This window comes from Podarcis raffonei, chromosome 5 (genome assembly GCF_027172205.1).
Source record: "Podarcis raffonei isolate rPodRaf1 chromosome 5, rPodRaf1.pri, whole genome shotgun sequence".
In the NCBI taxonomy this organism is placed as follows: Eukaryota; Metazoa; Chordata; class Lepidosauria; order Squamata; family Lacertidae; genus Podarcis; species Podarcis raffonei.
Window position 1 is genome coordinate 91,095,441 of NC_070606.1, and position 27,528 is coordinate 91,122,968.

Consider the following 27,528-nt stretch of genomic DNA (forward strand, 5'->3'; position numbering starts at 1 on the left):
CAAACTGGTCGCGCTACCCTAAAACCGCCTCTGTAAAATATGAAGTCCTAGTAGAGGATAGAGAAATGGCTATTAATGTATTGACAGCTGCCCATATTACAACCTGTCATAATTGGGGGAAAGATAAGGTCTCCAACAATGTAAGACTGGGTGATCAAAACCTGGGAAATAGCAAAGTTTGTTTGTTTGTTGCATTTGCCCAAAAAGGCTCCCAGAGTGACTAACAGTCCAACACAGCCAAAGTGGAAAGAGGAAAATCTAGAGTTGGGCACCAATTTCTATACTGTTGTTCCTATATTGACCAGCTGACACAGTTCTAAGACAGGAGGTGCATGATGGAGCTGGATCTCCAACAAAGCTGGTGAAATGAGGCCGGCTTCTTATCTCTCTCATTTAATCTGATGGAACGGCTGCCCCCAGGTAACAGTTGAGGGGAGAGAAGGCTTGAGGGAAGTCTGTCACCGCACAGCTGATGGAGTGAGCTCTGCTTTTCAGCTCTCCCACTGCTGGAATTTTAAATATAGGCAACAACCATTTTGCGTGGGGTTTATGTTCCTGACTACCCCTACCCCCACGGGTTTGCAGAGCATGCATAAGTCTGCTCCACCCTGCCCCTTTTTCCAAGTTGCTGTGATGTGCGCATGTGCAGTCGAACACATATTGGACAAGCGTAAGACGGTCGTTGCCTGTATGATAAAATTACAGGAACCTCATGAGTATGAGAAGAGCGGTAATGTATTACAGTAGTTGATTTATGGAAAAGTGGAATATGTTCAAAACACATTGGTGCAACATAGTACAGGAAAATGCAAACATACAGGTGCTCAGGCATGTTGTCAGTCACTTTTTAAAAAATATATAAATACACTGATTGGATAAAACAGCAATATTGGAACATATTTGCACTTCTCATCAGATTAAAAAAACCTTAAAATAAGCATCATTTAAATAAGTAAACATTGATAAAATTAAAACTATATAGTTTATTTATGGAGTGGAGGGTGCTCGTGTAATCTCACTGTATACAAGTTGTACAAGTGACAATAAAGTATTTCAATATAGCTATACAGAACTCGCTCATACCTTTTCATTTTCAGCACGTGGACAAAACAGGAACAAAACAGTTAAATGCTTAAAACGAATGCGATTAAATATCAGTTAACCCCGCGTGCTGAAAATGAAAGCGTATAGGCGAGTTCGCATACAGGTGTGAAGAGGGGGGCAAGGAACGTCACCCGCCCTTTCCCCATTTATCAGAATGAGGTGGCGAGAGTCCAGGCAGGTGCCTAGAATGGACTGTACCACTTCGGACCGCATCTGGGGTGAGAATTTTTAAAAAAAAATCTGCAAAAGAAACAACAACAGAGAAACGCAAAAACCCTCCCGCCTTCTGAAGCAAGCGCCTATTTTCACCTGCAAAGAGTTGCTGTCGACACAGAGGCGGAGCCCCACTAACCCCCGGCATCCTAGGACACACACCCCTGCCTGGGTGTGTTAGATCGGCCGGTCTTACCGCCAGGCCCTCAGGGGTCGGGGAGGCGCTGCGTCGACGCCCGCATGCGCCCAGCTGCGTCGGGGGCGGGGCAACACGGCGCGCGCGCGCCTCTCCTCCCTCCCCTCCCCATCTTCCGTTGCGGCGGCGGCGTCGCGTGTGTGGGGCGCCGCTTGCGGCCTGCTGCTCAAGGTGAGTCCTGTGGCGGGGAAGGCGTGAGGTAGGTGTGGGGAGGGAAGGAAGGTTCGGCCTCCTTTTTTCTCCAAACGTCCTCCTGCCACTGGAAGGGGGAGAAGGGAAGAAGGAAATCCCGCTATTTATTATTATTATTATTATCCGTGGCGCCCCCCCCCCGCCGCAAACTCTGAGGCAACTCTGGCGCCTTAATTCTCTTCAGCTTTGTGGGGTTATAGGAGGCTCGCTAGCACCACACACGCACCGTAATCATCATCATCATCTGCAGGGTGGACCCAGGCTTGATTACGTTCAGACCCGTTTATTATCTCTTGTCAGAGGATCCATCCCGTTACGAACGCGCCTCTCACCTGAGGTGGGTAGCCAGTTATGGGGGGGGGAGCGGAGAGAGAGGGAGGGAGCAACGTGTGTCTTTATATAAAACCGGCATAAAGGGTAAAGGGACCCCTGACCACTAGGTCCAGTCGTGACCGACTCTGGGGGCACAACGCTCATCTCGCTTTATTGGCCAAGGGAGCCGATGTACAGATTCCGGGTCATGTGGCCAGCATGACTAAGCCGCTTCTGGCGAACCAGAGCAGTGCATGGAAACGCCGTTTACCTTCCCGCCAGAGTGGTACCTATTTATCTACTTGCACTTTGAGGTGCTTTCGAACTGCTAGGTTGGCAGGAGCAGGGACTGAGCAACGGGAGCTCACCCCGTCGCGGGGATTCGAACCGCCGACCTTCTGATCGGCAAGTCCTAGGCTCTGTGGTTTAATCCACAGCGCCACCCGCGTCCCTTGAAACCGCATAGGAACCCAGTTAATCGATGAATGGTAAATGGCAGCCGCGCGCAAGGCATCCTGATTCATTCCTGTGCGCTTTATGTGCCCGGGAGCGGACTTAGAGAACCGCCCCAGCGGAGCTTCCGCATCCGATTCGGCGGGTTGCGAGGAGGCGGGCGCAACTCGTGACCGTGTAAAAAACACAAACGTAGGATGGGGCGCCTGGAGGGACAACGTGGTTTGAAAGCAGCGGGGATGGGACTTGGGGGTTTGCTGTTTTTAGGGGTGGTGATTCAACAAGGCTGGGCTTCTATAGCATTCAGTTGGGCTCCTTGGAAGGATGGAAGGATCACAAATTATTATCTAGAGTCAGGAGTGGTCCTTGAGGTTGGCAACTCCTGTGAAGAAAGATTGCAGTGTTTGGACCATTGTAGTTTAGAGAAAGGGCGAGGGGGAAGCAACATGAAAGAAGTTTATAAAATTATGTGTGGCGTGGAGAAAGTGGACAGAGAAAGGTTTATCTTCCCCTCTCATAACACTAAAACTTGTGGACAGCCAATATAGCTGAATGTTGGGAGATTTAGGACAGATTAAAAAAAGTACTTCCTCAGACTATGAATCTTGCTTTCCCAAGAATGGCTTTAAGAAGAGGAGAGGGTTATCAATGGCCATTAGCCAGGGTGGCTGTGCTCTACTGGCACAGTTGGAGGTAGCAATGCTTCTGAATATTAGTTGCTGGAAACCAGGGGAGGGGAGAGTGCTCATGTCGTGCTATCTGGTTGGCCGCTGTGAGAACAGGATGCTGGACTAGATAGGCTGTTGATCTGATCCAGCAGGCTGCTCTTATGTGTTGAGCCCACTTGTGCTAAGGAGAAGGAAAGAGGCAGGTGAGAGGATCTGCTTTTTATCTCACTACCCATCATTTCTGCAGTCTACACACTTCTTAAGGCAGGGATGTACGCTCCCCTTGTGTGTGTTTGTGGTGTGTGAGTGTAAGTGTAAGAGGAGGCTTTCAAAGGGTGGAGAGCTGGTTGTTTTCCTTTATTATACCCATTCCTGGTAGGAATATCCCATGTGAGAAGACCTGTTTTCTGGGATTTGGGATAGGTTTATTTGGAATAATGAAAGAGCACCCATTCTAGAATCTTTTGGTTCCTTGTAACACTTGCAGGAGGATTTTTGTGCAGCATATATGTCCTCAAAGCATATTAGGTGGTACTGACATGGAGAAAACAACTGTATCTTTTCAGATATCAAGTCATGATATCTTTTAAAAAATGCTCCCTGCAAGTAGATATTTAGTTCACTGTGCTAAAACACTTATCCTTGATTTATATTTTACTTGACAGGAGACTTTTATTTTGAGAAACATTTTTAAAAAATAGTTCCCCTCTAGTATTTGAGATGGAATACTCCATTCCATTTCCTAGGATTCTAACAGCCTCATTCTGCTTAATGTGTTGTCCAGATGTGAAGGTATTGATAGCAGTGTTCAAAACTCCCATTGTTTTAGCACATTTTGCGATGCAATTTCATTAGCATGAGCAGTTTCTGAGCTCTGGGCGCTTTACTGTGCCTAGGATTTCAGATTAAAACTGCAGAGTGGAAGGAAAGGATGACCTTTTTCCTCCTCCCCACTTCCAGCTACTCTCAGAAGACTGGAGAAGAGACCCTCTTAAGAATATTAGTGGGTGGGTAGGGGAAAGTCTAGACCATGCAAAATCAAACAAAATATTTTAGCTGAAGTTCATTCATTTTCAGCTTTGTATTCTTGCTATTAAAAAGTGTGCATAGACATTCTGTTGTTGCTCCCATAACGTGGGTTTAAGGTGCCATTTATTTCCTAGTTTTCATATCGCAGTTTCTAACGCTGATTGATAGGGAGGGCAATAGTCACACATCCTCCAAAACTGCTCCCCTCCACTGAGAGGGAGCTTTTGGCAAATTGGAGGAAAACCTGTCAGTCATATTTACAAGTTCCATTGAAATACAGTGGTACCTCTGGTTACAGACACTTCAGGTTACAGACTCCGCTAACCCAGAAATAGTACCTTGGGTTAAGAACTTTGCTTCAGGATGAGAACAGAAATCGCACGGCGGTGGCAGAAGGCTCCATTAGCTAAAGTGGTACCTCAGGTTAAGAACAGTTTCAGGTTAAGAACAGAGTTCCAGAACGAATTAAGTTGTTAACCCGAGGTACCACTGTATGGCATATGAAAATATATCTGTTTTGGGAAAGAAACTAAAAGTGCAATCCTCAGGAAGAAGTGCTGTTCTTATTTTCTGTTTTCTTAATTGTTTATATTTCTCATACAATCAATCTCATTCCCATTCTTTTTAAATACTGGTGCTCTGTCATTTTTAGGTCTGGTTCACACATCAGACTAAGTCAAACCATGGCTTAATATGAATGCATGAGCTCCCAGAGAGAAGAGCCACTCCTCCCCAGTTGTTTCACTGCTGCACTGAGCTAAACCATCGTTTGGACTAGATGATCCTTGGGGTCCCTGCCAACACTACAGTTATATGAATTAAACTCCTTTTTGGATTTAAACATAATATTCTTAACAACAAATGCAAAAGAAAGATCAGGAAAAGCAAAATAATTTTTCACTTGACTGATTCACTACTTGTTTGATATGTGTGCATCTTGCCATTAAATTTTCAACAGGTTTCCAAAAAAAAAAAGTTCACAAGATATTAAAACGGTGGCTTGCTCTAATTTAAATAATTCAGTAGTGGCATTTATGAGTATGTATTTCATGTGATCAACGTGCCCTTACAACCTACTGTTCATGGAGTGGGGCATGAAATCCAAGTTCAGTTAGCCATTAAGTAGATGAAAAATCTTTTGCATAGACCTATTTGGTTGGCACACATTATTCTTAAATCGGTATTTTAATTGAGTGCTATTGAAGTCGTAGGAGAGGTACAAGCTGGAAGGAATGGAAAGACAGCCAGAGTACAAAGATTTGCCCATTTTCACATACTGCTTACATAGTTTCGAATTTATCTTCTCAACAATGACTGTTGCTCTGTGATGAAAACTTGTGCTTTTAAAGATAAAACTGAATTTTCTGAAATTCAGATTGTGGGACAAAGGAGTCTTGGCCTAACTCTTGCGGTAGGCCCTGATCCCTGAACTTGGTGACCTAGGACCCTTTTGAAGAACACTCTCCTTCATGTCTCTCTAGGCAACAGGACAGAGAGCTCTTACAGAGATGCTGTGCTCCAGAATGCATCCCTTGCTTTCGAGTGAATAATCTCCAGGTGACTGGTTATTTCTGGGTTCGCCAGAGGCAACACTCTCACAACTCTATTGTCTCACGGAAATTATTCCAGTCAGCCAAAGGTCAGACATTTGAGCTGGAATGGTGCATGAGGCCATATGGGTCAACTAGTACTTGATCAGGAAGCCTGTGTTTATAAGCAGTTTCAGAGTACATTGAGTATATTGGGAAAGATCCAGGAATATGTAGGTTGTTTTTCTCCAGGGACAGCCCCTAGTGAGCACTGCAATCCAGATGTACATGCTACAACCCACCCACCCCTTTTGCTGATCCAGTGCTGCACTGTGTCAGCATTGTCAATTGGTGAGGAGCCAGTGCATGTGTAAATACTGCATATCTCTACAGCAACACGAGTTTTCAAACTTAATCCCCAAATTAATTTTGTCTAGTTCTAGTTCTCCCCTTGATTAATCCCTTATGCTAATGACTAATGTGAATATGATTATAGCAGAAGTTCAAGGAACAATACTTTGGGTGGAGCAATCCCACATTTCATAAAATACATATTATTGACTACATTGGCTTAAGAGTTACTGCAGTTAGACATATCAAGATATGCTTTCTGTTTTCAATTTTTAAAAATGTTGAATAGTGCACACTTGGTTATTTAGGACTTCAGGCATGGTAAAGTCAAGAGCAGGATTAGTAATTGGAAAATCCTACTACTACTGACTTCCCTCAGACCACCTAGTGACATATTGGCAGGGGTGATATTTAAAACAGGCACTTTGTGAATCACTTGATCTCCTAGTTACTATACAATACCAGCTTGCATGTCACATAAGAGATAATCTCTGTGATTGAACAGAAATTCTCTGTTGAAAATATTTCCATCTTCGAGAATATCCTAATTTGACTCTTGGCTCTTTTTGTGAACTATGTTGTGCTCAGCTGCTGTTGAAGTTGTTCTCCAGCGAACTTACACCCATTCACAAAGTGCCCTGGTAACATTTCTCATTTGTGAACTGGGAATGTGAAATGCATTTTTTTCTGCTGTAAGGACGATCAGCTTCAGAGAAACTCAGTTTCTAAGAAACTGATTTAAAACTGACCTATGTCAGGACAGACAGAGGAAGTGTGTCCTTGTTATTTCTCCCTTGCTTCTCAGCAACTTTTGATACCATTGACCATGGTATCCTTCTGGATCAGTTGTCCAGGTTAGGGGTGGGTGGCACCGCTTTGCAGTGCTTCCTGTTCTACTTGGATGGCCGTGATGCTGCAGGAGTGCTCTTCTGCCCCATGATGCCTTCATTGTGGGGTTTCTCAGGGTTTGATTTTATTCCCCATGCTTTTTAACATCTGCATGAAATCACTAAGTGAGATCATCTAGAGTTTTGGAGCATATTGTCAGCAATATGCTGCTGAGACACAGCTCTGATTCTCCTTTACATCTGCAGGTGTGGCAGTGAATGTACTGAACTGATGTCTTGCCTCCGTAATGGACTGGATGAGAGCCAATAAACGGGAGCTCAATCCAGATAAGACTGAGGCACTGTTAGTGTGTTCTCTGGATCAGATGGATGGGAAATGGCTTGCTATTGATGTGGTTCGCTTCCTGTGAAGGAGCAAGTCCACAGCTTAGGGGTGCTTCTGGATCCGTTGCTGTTGCTTGAGGCTCAGGTAGCCTCTGTGGCCCAGCTGTGCCCCTATCTGGTCTGGGATAGCCTGACTTCTGTCATTTATGCTCTGGTAACCTCTAGGCTAGATTACTGCAACATGTTATACATGATGTGCCTCTGAAGACAGTTCAGAATCTTCAGCTGGTGCAGAAGTGGCTGCTGATTAATAAACAGTGGCTGCTGGTTATTTTTCAGGCCCAGTTCAAAGTGCTGACTTTGACTTATAATTTCTATAGTGTTAAACAGCTCTGGACCATAATAATTCAAGGACCACCTCTCCTCTAACCCAGACCCTGCAATCACAATCTGAGGTCCTTCTTCATGTGCTTCCTCCACAGAGGATGACACCATGAGAACAGCCCTTTTCTGTGGTGGCCCCCCGCGTGTGGAATGCTTTCCCCGGGGAGGCTCTCCAGGCGCCTTTGTTACATATCTTTGTTACAACTCCATAATCCTGGACAATCAACTGTGCTGGTTGGGGCTGATGAGAATTTTGAGTGCAATACAATGGTACCTTGTGTTCCGGACGGGATCCGTTCTAGAGACCCATCTGTAACGTGACATGCCTGCAACTCGAAGTGCTGTGTCTGCGCAGGCGCACGGCGTTATTTGGCGCTTATGCCACAATTTAGCGCTTCTGCGCAGGCGTGAGCAGCGAAACCCGGAAGTAACCCGTTCCAGTACTTCTGGGTTGCCGCGGGACGTAACGCAAAAAGACGCAACATGAAGCAGACGCAACACGAGGTATAACTGTATCTGAAAGGCCAGAGGTTACCCACTCCTGGTGTGTATTATACAAGGGAGCACCTCTTCTTTAAATCTCTGCCTATGTGACTGATTAATATTTCAAAGCAAGGAGATCCTAGTCCTCAAATTGTTGTTAATTAATTCATTCATCTCCTCCCACATGTGTCTCAAGGTAATTTACAAACAGATCATAAGAATAGTTTGTGCTTTGCATAGTTACTCTAATCTGACTAGGTTTCTTTTCATGCTTGATTTATTTCTTCCTTCAGATGTTTCCTCTGTTGTAAGAAGTTGTGTAGTTGACAGTTCTCCAGCTTCTAATGAAGAGTTTGTCTAGTAATTTGGAAGACCCAGTTCTTTTCCTCACATTTTATTATGTAAACCCAGGGAGGAACATACCCAACAGTGCAGATAAATTACATTAAAAAATTAATTGTAGCAATCTAACACAAACTAGCACAAGCTAATCTCAAAAGATGGGTCTTTTACCCTGAAAAATCCTGTGACTGACAGGAGTCAGAAGTCTTCCAGTGACACACAATCTCTAGTTTGTGAATGATTTGTTTGTGGAATGATTTGTTACTTAGAGCCTTAAGACTCGGCAAATATCATCTTCCTGATCACGTTGATGCACAGCAGGGGTGGTTAAATTATTGACTTGTGGTCTGCATATATATCTTCCCATCTAACTCACTGTAAAGGAGTTTCAACAAGTTTATCGTTTTTCTTTCTGTTCTTTTTTATTTCAATTTGTTTAGACTGAAGCAAAATGAATGAACATCCAAAGAAGAGGAAAAGGAAGACTCTACACCCCTCACGCTATTCCGGTAGATCAATATGTTTACCTATTTCATTTACAGAAAGCTATTAGTTACCTTGTGAACAAAGTTGGTAAACAGTCACAAGATACATTTTGAAATGGGTGGGTAAACAGTAGTTTATTTTTCAAAACTAAGCATCAACTAGGACATATGTCTTTACCTATTCCCGTTTAATTAAAATGTACCAGTTTATTGAATCTGCAAAACATGTCTTTATGCATATAATATATGTAATTGTTAGCTGCCCTGAGCCCGGCTTCGGCTGGGGAGGGCGGGATATAAATAAAAATGTATTATTATTATTATTATTAGTTATAATGTATGTTCAATATAAAAGCAGCAAACCTTTATGGTTCTCGATTACAGTATGACTGAAATAGAAGTTTGTCCAGGAACCACAGTGTTGTGTACAACACACAGTAATGCTCATTGGTGTCTGAAGTAGCACCACTGCTGTCACCATAGTATCAAATAAGGAGCAAAAGGATTTATGTACGCTATGTTAGCATTGTTGCTTCTAAGAGAAATATGCTAAATAATAATTTATTGTCTAGGCTATTCTGAGAAAAGGCAGGGTGATGGGATTGAGGAGGAGTCAGAGCCCTCCATCCTATAAAGTCATAACTGCCACTGAAATACCATCCATTTACAGTATTTCTGGATTCCTTTGTTAACTTTGTTAATTTATTTACTGCAGGGAATTTTTCAGCATTGGTCATCAGTGCAAAGTATATAAGTTGTAGTTTCTGTACATTGCATCAGAAAGCAGCAAAAAAAAGTGTGTTGAGCTAATGCTTGCTTTTCCTTCTGTCTAGATTCTTCAGGCGTCCCAAAATACATAGACAATAGTGGCATATTTTCTGACCACTGCTACAGTGTGTGTTCTATGAAACAGCTAGACTTGAAGGTTTCTGATAATCGAGGTAAGGTTTAGCATCTTGCTTTTTTAATTCACATATGTGATCTCCTTGTCCATAACCCAGTAGAACTTGGATTGGTCTAGTACAAAGCTAATATTTCTGTCCATTGCACTATGATACATTTTTGTCAGGCACATTAAAATGGCAAAAGAAAAAACCTGTGTGTCTGATTTTCATCTTGCATATCTTTTATTTCCTTTTTGCAGATAAACCTGCCAATAATGGGATTTTTAAAGACACATGTGAGTCTCCTATCTTCAATGACAGCTTAACTGAAGAGGAGAAACCACTGGATATTCAGACTGTAGAAATTTCTACTACTGAAGTCCAGGCTGTTGAAGTTCATGACATAGAAACTCAAACTATTTCCCCGGAGAAGCTTGAAGCGGAGGAAACGGAGGAAATCCCAGTTGAAAGCTGCAAAGTGCTTGAGAAAAACCCTCCCTTGAATGTCACCATTCAGCCAAAATGGCCTCTCTTACGGGCCAACAGCAGTGGCTTATACAAATGTGAGCGCTGCACATTTAACAGCAAGTACTTTTCGGATTTGAAGCAGCATCTTGTCCTGAAGCACAAGGCATGTCCTGAGGGCAACATCTGCCGGGTATGTAAAGAAACGTTCTCCTCTAAGAAAGTGCTTATTGAACACTTAAAAATCCACGAGGAAGATCCCTACATTTGCAAATACTGTGACTACAAAACAGTAATGTTTGAGAACTTGAGCCAGCATATAGCAGACACACACTTCAGCGACCACCTTTACTGGTGTGAGCAATGCGACGTCCAGTTCTCCTCCAGCAGTGAGCTGTATCTCCATTTCCAGGAGCACAGCTGTGATGAACAGTACCTGTGCCAGTTTTGTGAGCATGAGACAAGTGACCCCGAGGACTTGCACAGCCATGTGGTGAATGAGCATGCAGGCCGGCTGATTGAGCTGAGCGACAGCTACCACAGCAGGCAGCAGCAAGGCCAGTACAGCCTAGTCAACAAAATCAGCTTTGACAAATGCAAGAACTTCTTTGTGTGCCAAGTATGTGGCTTCCGCAGCAGGCTTCATACCAATGTCAACCGGCATGTGGCAATTGAGCACACCAAAATATTCCCCCATGTTTGTGATGACTGCGGGAAGGGCTTTTCAGGCATGCTGGAATATTGCAAACATTTGAACACGCACATGTCGGAAGGGATTTATTTGTGTCAATATTGTGAATATTCGACAGGGCAGATAGGAGACCTCAAAATTCACTTGGACTTCAGGCATTCGGCTGAATTGCCTCACAAGTGCACTGATTGCTTGATGAGATTTGGAAATGAAAAAGACCTTTTAAGCCATCTTCAAATTCATGAAATTGCTTGATTGTTGTTGTTGTGTGTCCGTGTCAGAATCTAGCTCAGAATATTAGAATTTAAACATGTTTTCCACATATACTATCCTTGAATGAACTTCAAATGAATCTACTCCTATGTCACTAGGAAATAATCACTATAGGCAGAGGCCTACTTGTGATGTAGCCCTACTTGTGTTCAATAATAAATCCTGGCTCTAATGGAAACCAGGGCTTTGAACTCGCAGCCCTGTAGGGTGAACTGGCTGCAGACCCAATCCATCTTTCTTTACACACACTATGCAGATTGTTCAAGAAATGTTTGGTGAATTTTCAAGCAGTGCAATCAATGACTTCGTCTCTGCATTTTTGGGTTTCCTGACCAGGATTTCTGCAGGTAGAAAATAATCAGTGGAAACAGCTGTTGAGTTGGGGTGGGAGGGGGAAGTTGTGTGTGTCAGTGAACCTGTTAATGCATAATAGCATGTGCAGTTGGTGTATGAAGATAACATAGTATAAAGTTGTTTTGTACCTATGGGGGGGGGAACAAAAATAAATACTCAGATATGTGTATGTCATTGTGTTCCATACTATTATCATCAAGTGACAGGTAGAGATTTGTAGATTTGTACAGTACGCCATGAAAAGTTCCACTTTGTGAGCAGAGAATATTATTTATATGATTGAAAAACTGTCTCTTACAATCTGGCAAGGGGAAGATTTAAGGTGATAGCATGAATATATACCAATATCTAGAGGGGGATCTGCTCATAACAGTATAGGCATTAAGTGGCAATATCTGTATTTGAACCAAAGTGATCTCACGTTGAGATCAGGAGAAAATGTAGAAGTACTGAAGTTGAGAGCTGACTTGAAAGTTTGCTCTTGTTTTGGAAACTATGTCGATGTCAGTAAGTTGGAAAAACAGCTTCTACGCAAGTCCTCCCTTTGCCACTTTCATGTTTCATCTCCGTGTTCTGCTACCATTACTCTCAAGTGAGAGTCATACACATATGGCTGAGTGTGTCTCGCACCAGTGATGTGGATAGCAGATTTTCCAGTGCTTTATTTTTCTGTGGAAAACTCGTTCCATGCCACTTGCAAATAAATATTATGTAAGCCCCCGTACAGCGCGGTGGAGGGGAAGTTGTTCTGTCGGGCAGGTAGAAAGATTTGCACTGATGGAACGATCTCCTTAGCACTAATTTAAATATGACCCAATATACAACTACAGGCTGTCCGAAAGCCTCTATAAATACATAACATGGTAAAAAGGACTATAAAACTGAATTCTGCTCTGAGTAGACCCATTAAAATTAATGGACATTAGTGAAGACCTTCAACGAGTGTAATGAGTTTGACTAATGTTGGATGCAACCTAAAACAACCATCTTAAAAAGCCATCACAGTAGCAAATGAAACCAGCAAATAATGCAAGTGTAAAAGTAGATAGCAACAAAATAACAATTTAATTGTGTTAATGATTTGATTGTCCCTGAATCTTCCCACCACACTTGCCATCCTCTCCTGCCATACCCTTTGAGAAACCCTGATGCAAGGGGTCTTCCACACTGATCTTGGGGAAGTGAAATTATGCATGCTTCAAAAAAGGTGCTGTGTATATGAAAAGTAGATATATATGCATTGGATTGAAAAAAAATTAAATTCTCAATAGATTTGCTTTCTGGAAGCAGAGAAAGTGTTTCCTGCTGCTTGAGGAAGCGCTCTGGGACCATTAAAGTGCAATGTAGCTCTTTGAATTCTGGACCTACCGTGATAAGACTGATGAAAGCACCATGTATCCACTGTTCGAAGCTCCCATTGTTCTAGGCACGTTTTGTGACGGAATTTCATTGGCGCAAGCAGTTTCTGTTCTCTGGGCGCAGTACTGCACCTAATATTTCGGATTAAAACTGCAGAGTGGGAGGAAAGGACCTTTTTCTGCCTCCCCACTTCCAGGTACTCTCTGAAGACTGGAGAAGAGACCCTCTTGAGAATATTAGGGCATGGGCAGGAGAAGGACTATACCATGTGAAAAACGAACATATTTTAGCTGCAGTTCATTTCCAGCTTTGTATTCTTCCATGACATTCCATTGTTGCGTCCATAACCTAGGTTTAAGGTCCGTTTAGCTTCTAGCTTTCATATTTCAGTTTCTAACAGCATGTATCACCATGGGAGTTGCTGTTAATTTCTATCTTCTTAAATTATTCAGGTTTATTATGTGACCTATAAATTCTTTATATACCCAAGCTATAAGCTATAAAATTATATCCAGTACGCTATTGTACCAACAGCTCTGGTAGTCTAGCAAGCTTCCAAGTGGCACAGTTTGCCACTGGGCAGAAACTATTCTGCTCTGCTCTGCTCAGCTGCTTGCTATTCTAGCAGTGCAAAGCTATGCATGCCTATGCAGAAGGAAATTCCATTGAGCACAATGGGACTTACTTGGGAGTCAGTGTTTACAGTAGTGTTTAGGTTATAATGCCTATCAGCCCTCTTCTTCCTTTCCTGACCTGGGAGCAGCCATTCCATCAGACTGCTTCAGTGGGGAAGATGGAAAACACAGCTCACTCGCATTAGCTGAAAGATAAGCTTGATCAGGCACTTTGTGCCCCAGGAATTGAGCCAGCTGGTCATTATAAGAGCTACTTAGTGCCTGGGTTTGATTCTTTCCTTTGTATCCTTTTCCCTTCACGTGCCATGTTTTTCTTATATCATAACCCTGCAGGCAGGAACTGTCTTCTTTTGATCGTATGTGAACCACTCAGGGAGCTGAAGAGCAGGGTACAAATGCTCCAAATAGTTCACATTTCACATTTATCGGGTCTTTGCTGCAACATCTTTTTAAAGGCTAAGCAATGGAGAGGTCCTTGAAGAACGCAGATTGGTAGGCTGCAGCCCTATACACCATTAACCTGGGAGCAAGTCCCATCAAACTCCGAAGGACTTAACTTCTGGCATTGCACTGTTAAGCACCTAATTTAGTGTAGAGTAGTGGCTAACTGTGCCATCTTTGTCTCCTCAGAAGGAAGTCCTGTTGAGTTCAAGGGACTTACTCTCAGGTTAAGTGTGCATAGAGGACTGCAGCCTTAGGGCAGCTGTCGCCAGTATGGTGCCCTCCAAATTTTTTGGACTATAAGTCCCACCAGCATGTGGCATTATAAATTTACTAAGTTATTAAGGCTCCCAAAGACTCTTGTTGTTTTACTGCTGAGCAAACAGGCACAAGTCTATACCCTATTAATCTCAGAGTAATGGGTTCAAGCCCCACATTGGGCAAAAGATTCCTGCATTGCAGGGGGTTGGACTAGATGACCCTCATGGTCCCTTCCAACTCTACAATTCTATGATTGCATGAGTGCGTGTTGGAGGGGAATCTCTGTTGTTTAGTCGTTTAGTCGTGTCCGACTCTTCATGACCCCATGGACCAGAGCACGCCAGGCACTCCTGTCTTCCACTGCCTCCCGCAGTTTGGTCAAACTCATGCTGGTAGCTTTGAGAACACTGTCCAACCATCTCGTCCTCTGTCGTCCCCTTCTCCTTGTGCCCTCCATCTTTCCCAACATCAGGGTCTTTTCCAGGGAGTCTTCTCTTCTCATGAGGTGGCCAAAGTATTGGAGCCTCAGCTTCAGGATCTGTCCTTCCAGTGAGCACTCAGGGCTGATTTCCTTCAGAATGGATAGGTTTGATCTTCTTGCAGTCCGTGGGACTCTCAAGAGCAGGGGTAGGCAACCTAAGGCCAGGGGGCCAGATGTGGCCCACTCGCTTTCTCAGTCCAGCCTGCGGACAGTCCAGGAATAGGCGTGTTTCTACATGAGTAGAATGTGTCCTTTTATTTAAAATGAATCTCTGGCTTATTTGTGGGGCGTAGGGATTCATTCATTTCCCCCCCTCAAAATATAGCCCGGCCCACCACATGGTCTGAGGATCTTTCCGGCCCATGGCTGGAAAAGGTTGCTGACCCTTGCTTAAGAGTGTCCTCCAGCACCATAATTCAAAAGCATAAATTCTTCGATGATCAGCCTTCTTTATGGTCCAGCTCTCACTTCCATACATCACTACAGTGGTAACTCGGGTTAAGAACTTAATTCGTTTCACAGGTCCGTTCTTAACCTGAAACTATTCTTATCCTGAGGTACCACTTTAGCTAATGGGGCCTCCTGCTGCCGCCGTCACACGATTTCTGTTCTCATCCTGAAGCAAAGTTCTTACCTGGAGGTACTATTTCTGGGTTAGCGGAGTCTGTAACCTGATGCGTCTGTAACCCAAGGTATTACTGTACTGGGAAAACCATAGCTTTAACGGGGAAGCTCTGTTGTTGTTGTTTAGTCGTTTAGTCATGTCCGCCTCTTCCTGACCCCATGGACCAGAGAACGCCAGGCACTCCTGTCTTCCACTGCCTCCTGCAGTTTGGTCAAACTCATGCTGGTAGCTTTGAGAACACTGTCCAGCCATCTTGTCCTCTGTCGGCCCCTTCTCCTTGTGCCCTCCATCTTTCCCAACATCAGGGTCTTTTCCAGGGAGTCTTCTCTTCTCATGAGGTGGCCAAAGTATTGGAGTCTCAGCTACAGGATCTGTCCTTCCAGTGAGCACTCAGGGCTGATTTCCTTCAGAATGGATAGGTTTGATCTTCTTGCAGTCCGTGGGACTCTCAAGAGTCTCCTCCAGCACCATAATTCAAAAGCATCAATTCTTCGTAGATCAGCCGCCTTTATGGTCCAGCTCTCACTTCCATACATCGCTACTGGGAAAATCATAGCTTTAACTATACGGACCTTTGTTGGCAAGGTGATGTCTCTGCTTTTTAAGATGCCTTACGAAACCAGTGTGGTACAGGGGTTAGATTGCTGGACTAGAACCTGGGAGACCAGGGTTCAAATCCCCACACTCAGCCAAGAAGCTCAACATATGAATAAAACAAACAACGAAGCCTGCCCCTGGAGGTCGACTTGCACCTCTGCTCCCTCGACCACTCCCACTCTTTCCTATCTCTATGCAACGAGCCCGGGCTGAACCGAAAGGCTTTCCAACGTCCGCAGGGAAGAGACGGCATGGTGGTGGTGGGAGGGGGTAAAGGCGGAGTTAACCGCTGCGCACGCGCAGAGGGAGTCTCTGACGCCGGCTGGCCCCGTTGCCCTGACCAGCGATGGCGGAGCGCGTGGATGGTGAGAGGAAGGCGCTCGAGAGGCGGCGGAAGTGATACCTGCCTCCTCTTGGTTGGGCGAGAACGAGGGGCGGAAGACGCCGGCGAGGCTGAGCGCGGGAGGGGGGCGAGCCTTGCTCCCGTTGCCAGGTAAAAGGAGCGCGGGGGGGGGGAGTGACCTTTGGGCTTTTTTGGGGGGGGTTGACCTTTCGTCCCCCATTTGAGTTGCGGGGCTTGTTCTGTGAGGTGTTGCTTCAGGCTGGAGGGGGCTTCGAGGGGGCTTATGTAATGCCAAACTGAACTTGGTCCCAGGCATTGGGCTACCTCATGGCTGACCTCCTCTGACACGTTTCTTCACCTTTATTTACTGCATCGAGTTTTTTTGAGTTTTTTTTAAAGTAGCTGTTGTAAATCTTCTAGCTGTGGGACAGGCAGGTCGCTCGCCCCCAGTCAAGACACTTGCTCCTGGGGTGCCCTACCAAAAAAAAACACCCCCCCAAAACCCAACAGAATTGGGTGCAACAGACAAATTAAAAGGGGCTTGTGCTGTAGTCGACTTGGAGCAAACCCAAAGTACGTTGGATGCAGCTGCCAAGCCCCTCTCTTTCCTCTTCCTTTTTTCCTAATCTCTCCTTGGGAATCTTTTTTTAGGAAAGGTCAGTTGCGAACATTGTTGTTGTTGTTGTTGTTCGTTCCTGCCAGCCTGGAATCCTGGCTCGGAAGAATGCAGCTCAGACAGGATCAGGTTGGGCCCCACCAACACTTTTGAGTCTTTCAGGGAGCTGGTTTTAGCAAAAGCACCTATAAAGACTCTCAGACTGAAATCAGCGAAGAAGTTTCGACGGCAGAGTCCAGCCTGAAGCTGCCAACTTAGAATTAATAGGGAAATTTGACACTTCCAAACTTGGGCTTAGTGGTGATTTCATTTCACTTTTAAATTGTATAACCTACCACGTTTCTGTATTACTATACGCAAGGCGATTGGGGATTGGCTAGCTCCCTCTTTGAGTTATCTTTCTTTTTTTGTCAGTTCATTCCCAGGTAGGAGTGTTTTGTGTCTCCTCTGGTTGGATCTTTTATAGTTTGTCTGGATTTCATTTTAAGTCACACTCTGAATAGGAATGTAGTGTATCTTGAATGTGGGGGAGAGGGTTTCTGGCCAGGCTTCGGACAAATGCACACTTGCCAACTGAGGTTAGGGCTTCATAGAATCGTAGAGTTGGAAGGGACCCCAAGGCAGCTGTCCCATACATCGAATGTGCAACCCTTCACTGCAGAACTAGGGTGGTATTCAGCTAAGCTTTACTCAGAGTAGACCCAAATAAAAAAAAGGTTTTCAAAAAGTGAAAAATATCCTCTAGATCTGTCACCAATATTGCATCGGAGGGTATGCTCCCTGGCCCATAAACGCTTGTGTTTCCAATAAACGTATTGTTGAAGATTCCACAGAGCTCTCTGCTATTTAAGGTATATTCATTATGCAGAATAGAAAGTCTTTCATCACACTGCATTTCTGGCAAAGTGCATGCTCCATATTTTGCATGGAGCTGACAGTTCCAGCAGCTCAGAGATACACACCCAGTGTTTTTCTAGGTCAGTATGGCACCGTTGGGGTGGGACTGTTATGGTTTCCTCCCTCTCTGGAGAAGCTAGTCACAATCTGGCTACTAGTCCATTTCACTTGAGTTTGACACACTAACTTGCAGGTCACAGAGAAAAATGTAAGCCTTCACTACAAAGCACTTGAAGGCTGCAGACACTTTATAAGACTTTCAAGAGATCATTTGTTTTATGAATATTGCCTATAAGGATCTGCACTGAAGGAAAATGGTACTGATTTTTCTAATTCGGAGAAATTAACATTTGGACAGGGGGATAAATGGAATGCATAAAATTTAATGCAACATCTGATTGGCCACTGTGAAAACAGAATTCCTGCTTTACTAATCTAATTTGCTGTTTTGCCCCCCTCATTTGATTAAATTTAACAGTCTAATTTCATAATAATACATATTATTTCTTATCTTCTTTATTTTAGCAATGGTGAATTGTATGGGAAATGTTTTTTTTCTGTCTCTAGGATTATAACAGCTAGTCATAAAATCACTTCATCCTGGAGTATGATTGAAATATTGTATGACAGAATTGAATTACACTTTTTGAACATGGATACAAAAGGCGCAGAAGTTCAAAAGGCTTAAATATACACATGTTAATTGTGGATATCATGATTTTTTGATGATTGGGTTTCTCTGCAACAAACAAGGAAGCAAAGCTTGATAATGATGGTTATTTATTACATTATATTGTAAGTCACTTTGAGTTTACACATTGTGAAAAAGAGACTAATAAGTCCTGTGAATAACAATAAAATATTAATGTTTAATTTATTAGTTGCCCCTTACAAAATTTTAAGCGTATAAAGTATAAAATTATAAAGTGTATAAAGTACCAAATAAGAAGAAACAATGCCTTACAATAAAATTTGTACAAAATAGACTTAATTAAACAGCAAAAACTTATAACCAACAAACAGCAAAAACATCTTAATCCATCATGTCTCTGGAGAAAGAAATAAGTTTTTCCCTGTCGCCAAAAGGATGTTAAAGATGTCACCATCTAGACCTCACTGGGGACAGCATTCCACAAATAAGGAGCCACAACTATTCCTTGTTGAAACACTTTAAACCTTCCTCAGAGGCAGTACTTGAAGGAGGGGCTAAGATGAAGATTGAAGAGTTTGAGCAGTTTCATATTCGAAGAGATACAAAACCTCAAAAATATTGGTCCGTAAAGCCATACAAAGATTTGTAGACCAGTCATCACATTGAATTAGGCTCAGAAATGTGCTTGGTGTTGGAAATCCAGCCTTCTGTAAAGGTACACTCAGTAGTACGGTGGTACCTCAGGTTAAGTACTTAATTCGTTCTGGAGGTCCGTTCTTAACCTGAAACTGTTCTTATCCTGAAGCACCACTTTAGCTAATGGGACCTGCCGTGCCGCCGGAACACGATTTCTGTTCTCATCCTGAAGCAAAGTTCTTAACCTGAGGTACTATTTCTGGGTTAGCAGAGTCTGTAACCTGAAGCATCTGTAACCTGAGGTACCACTGTAGTGCTCGTAGTAGAAATAATTTGCAGATACCTACAGTAAATATCCCTACTATTGGAGCCTTACCTAGTACTTTGAAATTCTTGCAGTACTTTTGAACAAGCATATGGAAATTCATTTCCCACAGTACAATACCACTGGGAAAGGCAGCAGTGGAGTATCTTTCTCAGCTGTCATATCTCCAGCTGTCAGCGCCTCCATTGACTGCCAAGAGAAGGTACCTTGGATGCTCTTGTGTGGAATGCAAAGCATTGTGGGAACATCTGGAATCCCTTCTCTCTGTGGAGGGGCCTATGTCCAAGAACTTTCATTTCCATTTGTGGTGGAGAGATGGGAGAGGGGAATAAAACTCTCCGTGCAAATGACACCATTGATGTATTGCCTTGGTTGCTGAATGTATTTGGACTTGCTTGGATTGGGAGTTAAATTTCATTTTCTCTTAACTTCTGTACCATTTACTCTTTCAGTTGCATAATGGCAGACACTAATCCCTCCCCCCTGAAACACTTTGTGCTGGCTAAGAAGACGATTACTGCCATTTTTGAAGAGCTCCTGGATTATGTTACGGAAGGAACGCATTTTGTTGAAGGTTAGTTTTTAGTTGGAGAGGGGCAGGGAATATATGTTTTTGCAGCGGCAGGAAAACACTGAGAACCATTCCTTCTCTCACACAGCATGTGTAGGTAATATCTAAGAATGCTTCACCGTAATCTGTTGATGGCAGGTTTGGTTAGAGAGTCCGTCGTCTGTTTTGATTCTGCCTGGCTTGAAATACAATCAAGTTACTGTTAGCATGGTAAACTTGGGAGTGAAGAAGTTGGCAAAAATGATGATTAGGGGCTCAACACACATTGTAAAACTAGAAAAGGGCTTAGCGGTTTGTTGTGCCACTTAACTATGGAATTTGGTCCCATAAGGTGCAATGATGACTATCAACCTGGGTGGCTTTAAAAGAGGATTAGACAGGTTCACTGAGGATAAGGTTTTCAGTGGCTACTAGACACTTTGGCTATGTTCTACCTCCACTGGAAGAGGCAGCGTGCCTCTGAATACCAGTTGCTGGAAATCACCGGTGGAGAGGGCACTGCTGCACGTGGGTCTTGCTTGTGGGCTTTACGTAAAGGTAAAGGGACCCCTGACCATTAAGTCCAGTCGTGGCCGACTCTGGGGTTGTGGCACTCATCTCGCTTTATTGGCCGAGGGAGCCGGCGTACAGCTTCCAAGTCATGTGGCCAGCATGACTAAGCTGCTTCTGGCAAACCAGAGCAGCACACGGAAACGCCGTTTACCTTCCCGCCAGAGCGGTACCTATTTATCTACTTGCACTGGCGTGCTTTCGAACTGCTAGGTTGGCAGGAGCAGGGACCGAGCAATGGGAGCTCACCCTGTCACGGGGATTCGAACCGCCGACCTTCTGATCGGCAAGTCCTAGGCTCTGTGATTTAACCCACAGCGCCACCCGCTTTACCTTTTTTGGTTTGGTCCCATAGGGCTCATGACTTCCCTACCTGCTTTGTCTTGCTTGATTCAGTTGGCTTAGCTGCTCTGATGGGCCGGGCAAGCAGCAGTTTGCAGCCCTTCTGACAACTGTTAGTTAGCTACTTTGATACCACAGAAGAGCTTAAGCTGCCTAGGGGGCATGCAGTTGAGTACCAAGGATTTCTTTGGCAACCCATTCAAATTCTGAGATCCCTGAACAGCAGCTGGTAAATGAAAACTTCCCTGAGTGCTACCTATGCTCAGTGCGCTTTCGAAGGTTGGTGTAAACTGGCTGATTATTTAGAGCCTCCCAAGGGCATGCAGCAGGAAGACCTATGCTGCTTATTTAATAGGGGAAGAGTGTTGGGTCATGTAACTTTGGTAAAGATACGAAAAGGAAACAGAAATCCTTAAATGTTTTCCTATTTGGAGAACAGAAATCTAGAATCAAATCCAGTAATCAAGAAGGAACTTTTTGACATGCCTTGATTTTTGGCCATCTAGTTAGAAATGATTAGAGTAGAAATGCCTTCCTTCGTTCATGGGTGCAGGAAAATAATGTTCCTGGGGGTATTGAGATGAGGAAGAATGAAGAAGAAAAGTGGCCCTACCACTTCTGTACTGTGCTGGGAAGTGGGGTTAAGGAGAGAGAAAATAAGCAGTAGCAGATGTTGGATATGGAGTTGGAAGTACTTAGAATGATAGAATTGTAGAGTTACATATGACCACATGTAGGTCTGTGATTTAATGGGTCAAGACTAATCTGCTAATCTCTGAAATATTTGGACCAGGTCACCAGGTTGCTGGCAATGAGTCGAGGGAGATAAGGCAACGCTAGAGTCGGCACAAGGGATCAAGCACTGGGTCTTGATCCCTCATTGCACTAATTTGTCCCATTGGATTAAGGAAGCACTGCTGTGCATAGTAGCCAGTTGTGTCATTGTGACATTGTCCCATTTAATGGCAGAAACTTACAAAAACCCGCAACTTGAAGATATAGCCACCAAGGATGAACTGGCAAAAATAGAGGAGTTCAAGAAGAAGCTGGCAGTCATTGGTGGGGTACTCGCACGAAGACACATGAAAGTAGCTTTTTTTGGCAGGTAAGTGTTAAATGACTCTTATTTGGGATCAGTGTGTAAAATTACGGTTGCAATCTGCTAGGAGTCTTTTCTGACCAAGTCTCATAGAAATGAGTGGTGCGAGAAGCACTGAAGCGTTCCACCGTCTCATCAGTCCCTAAAGCAACCTTGCAAGGCGGTTCAGAATCATTCATACCCATATTGCAGATAGGTTGAGTGAGGCTGAGAGATTGTGAGTTTCCCAACTACTGAGCTCAGCGGAGATGACAGTTTAGCTGCAGACCTCCTGGTTCACAGTTCACCTTTATTTTTAATGCTGTTTATGGGTGGTCTTTTTTTTTTAAGTCTTCTCCTCTCCCCTTTCTCATTGTTGGTGAAAGTTTCAGTGGGGAGGCAGTCAGGCTGCTAACACTGTTTGCCCCCTCTCCCCCAGAGCTGCTCTTGCTTTGAATCAGAATTGAGATTCATAATCTGACTTCCCGTAAGTTGTGTCTTGAACAACCTGGGAGAACAAACGCAAAGTAAAGCAGCCTTGGGAAGTTTCCCAAAGCTGGAGAACGAGAAGGATATTTGAACAGTGGCCCCAAAGAAAGAGCCTTTGTCTAATGATTCCACCAGAGTATAGAAGAAAACACAGTGTGCTAGGAGGTATATAATTCAGCTTCCAGAGAGGCTCTGTTTTCCTTTCAAGCATAAAACCATCTTTCTAGCTGCATGTTTGCAAAACGATACTTTAAAGCCTGTAGATGATGCTTGGCTAGATCTCTGAAGAGTCAAATAAATGTCCAAAGTTTTATGGCTTCATTGCTCTGCCTTGTTCAACGCCCCTCCCTGAATGAATTATGTGGAATAACACAAAACTTATGGGGGTGGGCTATGAATCGTGCCAACATACTCAGTTGTCTTAACCTTTGCATGTCATAATTAAGCTTTAAAAATTAAAAAAAGTGATGTTTTGATTTCTTGGACTAGATTTTTAATTTAGCATGGAGTGTTCTCACTCGGTTTTAAACCTGGCAGTTTAACACTGCGCTTGCCCTCCTTTGCAGAACCAGCAGCGGAAAGAGTTCTGTCATCAATGCCATGCTGTGGGACAGAGTGCTCCCCAGTGGCATCGGGCACACAACCAACTGTTTCCTCAGCGTGGAAGGAACAGATGGCGATAAGGCTTACCTCATGACTGAGGGCTCGGATGAAAAGAAAAGTGTGAAGGTACGGATTCTCGTGGCTTATAAACTGGTGTCCAGAAACCTTATTAAAAGGACTACACATGTACACTTGTTTCTTACCCGTCATCCTTTATTTTTCCCTCTGCCGCTCAGAAGAATGTGTTCCAAGTTTTAAGAAGTAGTTGTCCTATGCCAGTTTTTTCAAAATTTATTCTCTACTGCACAGAACAATAAGGGCAAAAATCTTTTTTTAAAAAAAATCTAAAACAGCCAAGTTTGTGTCCTCGGACTACAACTCCCATCAGCTGCATGTGCCGGCTGCTCCTGATGGGAGTTGTAGTCCAAAACGTCTAGAGGGCACCAGTTTGGCAAAGGCTGGTGCAGAAGACGCTAAAAATGAGGCATTTGGGAGGACAGGAGTTAACGCAGAGATTTGGAAAGTCCAATTTCTGTTACAGAAGACAAACACAAATGTCCCTACATGCTCATTAATTTCTTTTGCTTTCATTTATTTCAAGATATTTGTGTCTTGCTTTTGTGTCCTGAGTGGCAGTCAGGGGAGGGAGAGGGGTCCAGCTGGACTACTGGAGGCTGTCAGGAGCTCGTCCTACTCTCTCGTAGGACCCTGGCAGAGACAGGTTGATCATTTGGGAGCTTCAAAAGCTTTCTTCAGGCCAAACATCACAGCGACCGATGCCAACAGACATCGGCACACTTAGGGATCCGAAGAGTCTTCCCAGCTTGCGTAACAGACCTCAACAACTCAGCATTTTGGCTAACCTACTTTATTTACATATAAACACACACGGAGCACTGCAGCATGGCTCCCTCTCTCTCTAGCATCAGACAGCAAAGAGAAAAAGAACAAAGGACAATAGTCCCACTTCACAGAACACAGTAACACAAACATCCTGTCTCCGTCACTTCCCACTCTGTGGAGTCAAAACATACACCGTCAAGTGAAAGACAACAATCCCATGACTACAGTCATGGAGCAGGAATTCTAACAGAGGCTACGTGGTGGACACCTCACTTGCCTGTTATCCAGTATGTGTTTCTGGATTTTGGGGGAAGGGCCTTAGGACCCGCATGGCAAAAGTGCTTCCCTCCAGATGTTGCTGAACTACAACTGTCATCATCCCCTAGCTATTGGTCACGCTTGCTGGGGCTGATGGGAGTTGTGGTTCAGCAACATCTGAAGCGCCAATCATCTCCCACGCCTTCTTTGAAAGGAAGGTAAGAACGTGTGGAGCAAATGAGGACAATTTGATTTTTCAAAGTAAGGGGATATGGGATGGTGAATCACTGAATACACACACAGAGAGATACATAGCTGAGGAGAGGCCAAACCTCTATTATATGCAAGAGTTCTGAACTTATATGTGAAAAGAAATAATAATAATAATAATAATAATAATAATAATAATAATAATAATAATACTACTTATACCCCGCCCATCTGGCTGGGCTTCTCCAGCCACTCTGGGCGGCTTACAGCCCATTAAAAAAATGCAAAACATCAGACATTTAAAAATTCCCGATACAAGGCTGCCTTCAGATGTCTTCTAAAAGTCAGATAGTTACGGTATTTATTTCCTTGACATCTGATGGGAGGGTGGGCGCCACTACTGAGAAGGCCCTCTGCCTGGTTCCCTGTTACTTCACTTCTTGCAGTGAGGAAACCGCCAGAAGGCCCTCGGCACTGAACCTCAGTGTCCGGGCAGAATGATGGGGGTGGAGGTGCTCCTTCAGGTATACTGGACCGAGGCCGTTTAGGGCTTTAAAGGTCAGCACCAACACTTTGAATTGTGCTCGGAAACGTACTGGGAGCCAACGTAGGGCTTTCAGGAACGGTGTAACCTTCATGTTAACAGCTTGTTTAGGAATGCTGGTCCTCCAATTACCATGCCAGCTTAAGAGGCACCGGTCTCTTCCTAACCTGTTGATTTCTTTTACAGACTGTTAATCAGCTTGCGCATGCCCTTCATATGGATAAAGACTTAGAGGCTGGCTGCTTGGTCCACGTCTTTTGGCCAAAGGCTAAGTGTGCCCTCTTGAGAGACGACTTGGTGTTAGTGGACAGGTACAGCTCTTGAATTTTGTTGGGCATAGAAAGGTGCCGTGAGAAAACGCGCCGTTCTTTTGGAACGCCCCAGGCTCTCCCTTGGCTGCACTTCCTTCTTTGCTAAGCTTCTGCACACAGGTTGGCTTGGTTTCAGCTGAAACAAGAGGAAGTCCCATGACTGGAGCTTTAAAAGGGAATCTAGCAGTTGGCTGAATTTTAAGTGTGCTTGCGAAACTAAGCCAAGTACGAGTGCAGAAATGTCCCCTTTCACTTTCAGGTTATCCATTTTTTTCTTTTAAAATGCAGAGGACCTGGAAGTTGGACTTCCTGAGAGAGGTTTAACAAACAAACAAAAAACTGGGGAAAGTGATGCTTTTCAGATGGGCAGCTGTGCTGGTCTGCTGTAGTTTGCAAGTCCAGCAAATTTATTGTGTGAATTTAGAGGTCATTGCTGTTGGTTTGATCTTAATCTAGGCTTGTGTTGCTTGCTTAATAGAGCATTTTCCTAGTAATTTGTATTATGGCACTTCTTTGGTATGTCACTGGAAGTCATGCGAACACACAATCATAAGTATGCTGCTTACAAGGACCGATTAGGAGAATAGGTAGCTATGTATAGATGAGTACAGATGCAGAGAAAATCTGAAATTTTACAATGGAGCCAAAGGTCAAGGGGAGTGAGTGAAAAAATGTGTGTCACTGGACAGTGCAAGCAAATTTCAAGATGCCTTCAGAACAGGGATGTGTTTCCTGCTTCAATCATATATTCACAAATGATATGTTACAGTGTGGTGGAACCTGCAGCGAACCACTGTATGAGGGCTGCATCAAGACCAGGACCCCAGGGAGAGTAGTTTTACCCCTTCCCTGCCCTTCTGAGTCTAATAGGAGCTCAGCTCAGGTGGTTGTGTTGGGATTTTATCAGAGCTGTGTAATGGGGGGGAGGGGCTAATATCGCTTTGTCCCTGTTGTCTAAAGTGGGTTCATGTAGCAACATCTTCCATAATTATCCTCTCTTCAAACATTAACTACATTCATTCACCACTACCCCATGCAAGCATTGCTCACCTCTGTTCATTTCAACACCCCTTCATTTCTCCCTCCATACAACTTGCCAGTCAAATGAGGAAATCTTCTATTCGCCACAGTTTCCTGTTTCATCCAAACCAGGAAACTATGGTTTAGCACCCTCGGAACAAGGCAGCTTGGGAACAAGCCAGGATATTAAACCCAGGTTTTGAATTGATTAGAATATCTTCACTTCTTCCACAGCTGTTAACCATAGCTCCTTGGTTTAGGCAGACTGAGAAGCAACAGTTAATGGAAAATTTCCTGGTTTGCTGACTTGCATTACGGAAGGAAGGAAGCATGTGGGGGGGAGTGGCCAAAAGGCTAGTTCATATCTTGGATTATTAAGGCAAAATGTGATTGGACTTTCCCTCTTCTGTGTTCTTATTTCTGAATTGGAATAACTACTTCAGGTTGCTGAGTAACTCTCTGACTTCATTCCACAGCCCTGGCACCGATGTCACCACAGAGCTAGACACCTGGATCGACAAATTCTGTTTGGATGCCGATGTCTTTGTTTTAGTTGCGAATTCAGAGTCAACCCTCATGAACACAGTAAGGCTTGTTTAAACCTGCTACTTCATTTGCCTCATTTGCAACACACCTTTCCTCGGGTCAGCAGACAAGGGCTTTAGATATTGTGCAGACTCTTAGTGGAATAGCAACATCTGAGTGTTTTAAATTAAGTCTGTTGCAGAGCATTTTCTTTATTGGACAAACAAGCAAGGGGAAGATGGAAAGTTGAGTTTGACTGCATCTTCATTCAAAGGTCTGCTTGCTGCAAAGCCAAGAATCATTAGTGAAATTACATGCCTGCTTGCAGCTTCTTCTGAATTTTGGAACTTAGCCCAAAATCGATAACTGCTTGGGTTTGTGAGGCTGTATGTGTCAATTAAAAAACAAACAAACAGCAGTCTTTGCTTTTGTATTGAAGTTACAATTTAAAAGGCCAAAGGTGGCTTGGCATTCTTTTATTTGGGTAAAAAAATGTTTTAATGACTGTGCAGAGTTCATGCTGGTGAGCATGTTGCCTTCTCAAGAGACACTGGGACACAGCCAAACCCTATGGATAAACCCTCCCCCCCCCCAAAAAAAAATCTACTTTAAGGCTCTTAGATCAGCCATCCTTCCAGTCACCCTCCTGGAGCATGAGACTGTTTCCTGTAGTAATTAAATATTATGGCAGGCAGATGACCAAACCCCAGAGATACTGTTCAGGTGGCATTCCTTTG

The 27,528-nt window shown here is 43.9% G+C and overlaps 2 protein-coding genes across 2 annotated transcripts in view; both read left to right on the forward strand.

Annotated features, from left to right (window-relative positions):
- The first annotated feature begins 1,579 nt into the window (after positions 1-1,579).
- ZNF639 (zinc finger protein 639) lies at positions 1,580-11,749 on the forward strand. Its single transcript, XM_053390603.1, has 4 exons — positions 1,580-1,684; positions 8,869-8,937; positions 9,747-9,854; positions 10,058-11,749. Exons 2-4 carry the CDS (start codon positions 8,880-8,882, stop codon positions 11,206-11,208), a joined length of 1,317 nt encoding a protein of 438 aa, XP_053246578.1. The 5' UTR covers positions 1,580-1,684; positions 8,869-8,879; the 3' UTR covers positions 11,209-11,749.
- A 4,562-nt stretch (positions 11,750-16,311) lies between these two features.
- Positions 16,312-27,528, forward strand: part of MFN1 (mitofusin 1) — a 34,430-nt gene continuing 23,213 nt past the window's right edge. Inside the window, exons 1-6 of the mRNA XM_053390605.1 lie at positions 16,312-16,472; positions 19,901-20,022; positions 21,880-22,015; positions 23,044-23,206; positions 25,122-25,246; positions 26,743-26,851. Of these exons, the coding sequence (XP_053246580.1) occupies positions 16,342-16,472; positions 19,901-20,022; positions 21,880-22,015; positions 23,044-23,206; positions 25,122-25,246; positions 26,743-26,851 (786 nt within the window). The 5' untranslated portion in view covers positions 16,312-16,341. The remainder of the gene's footprint in view (positions 16,473-19,900; positions 20,023-21,879; positions 22,016-23,043; positions 23,207-25,121; positions 25,247-26,742; positions 26,852-27,528) is intronic.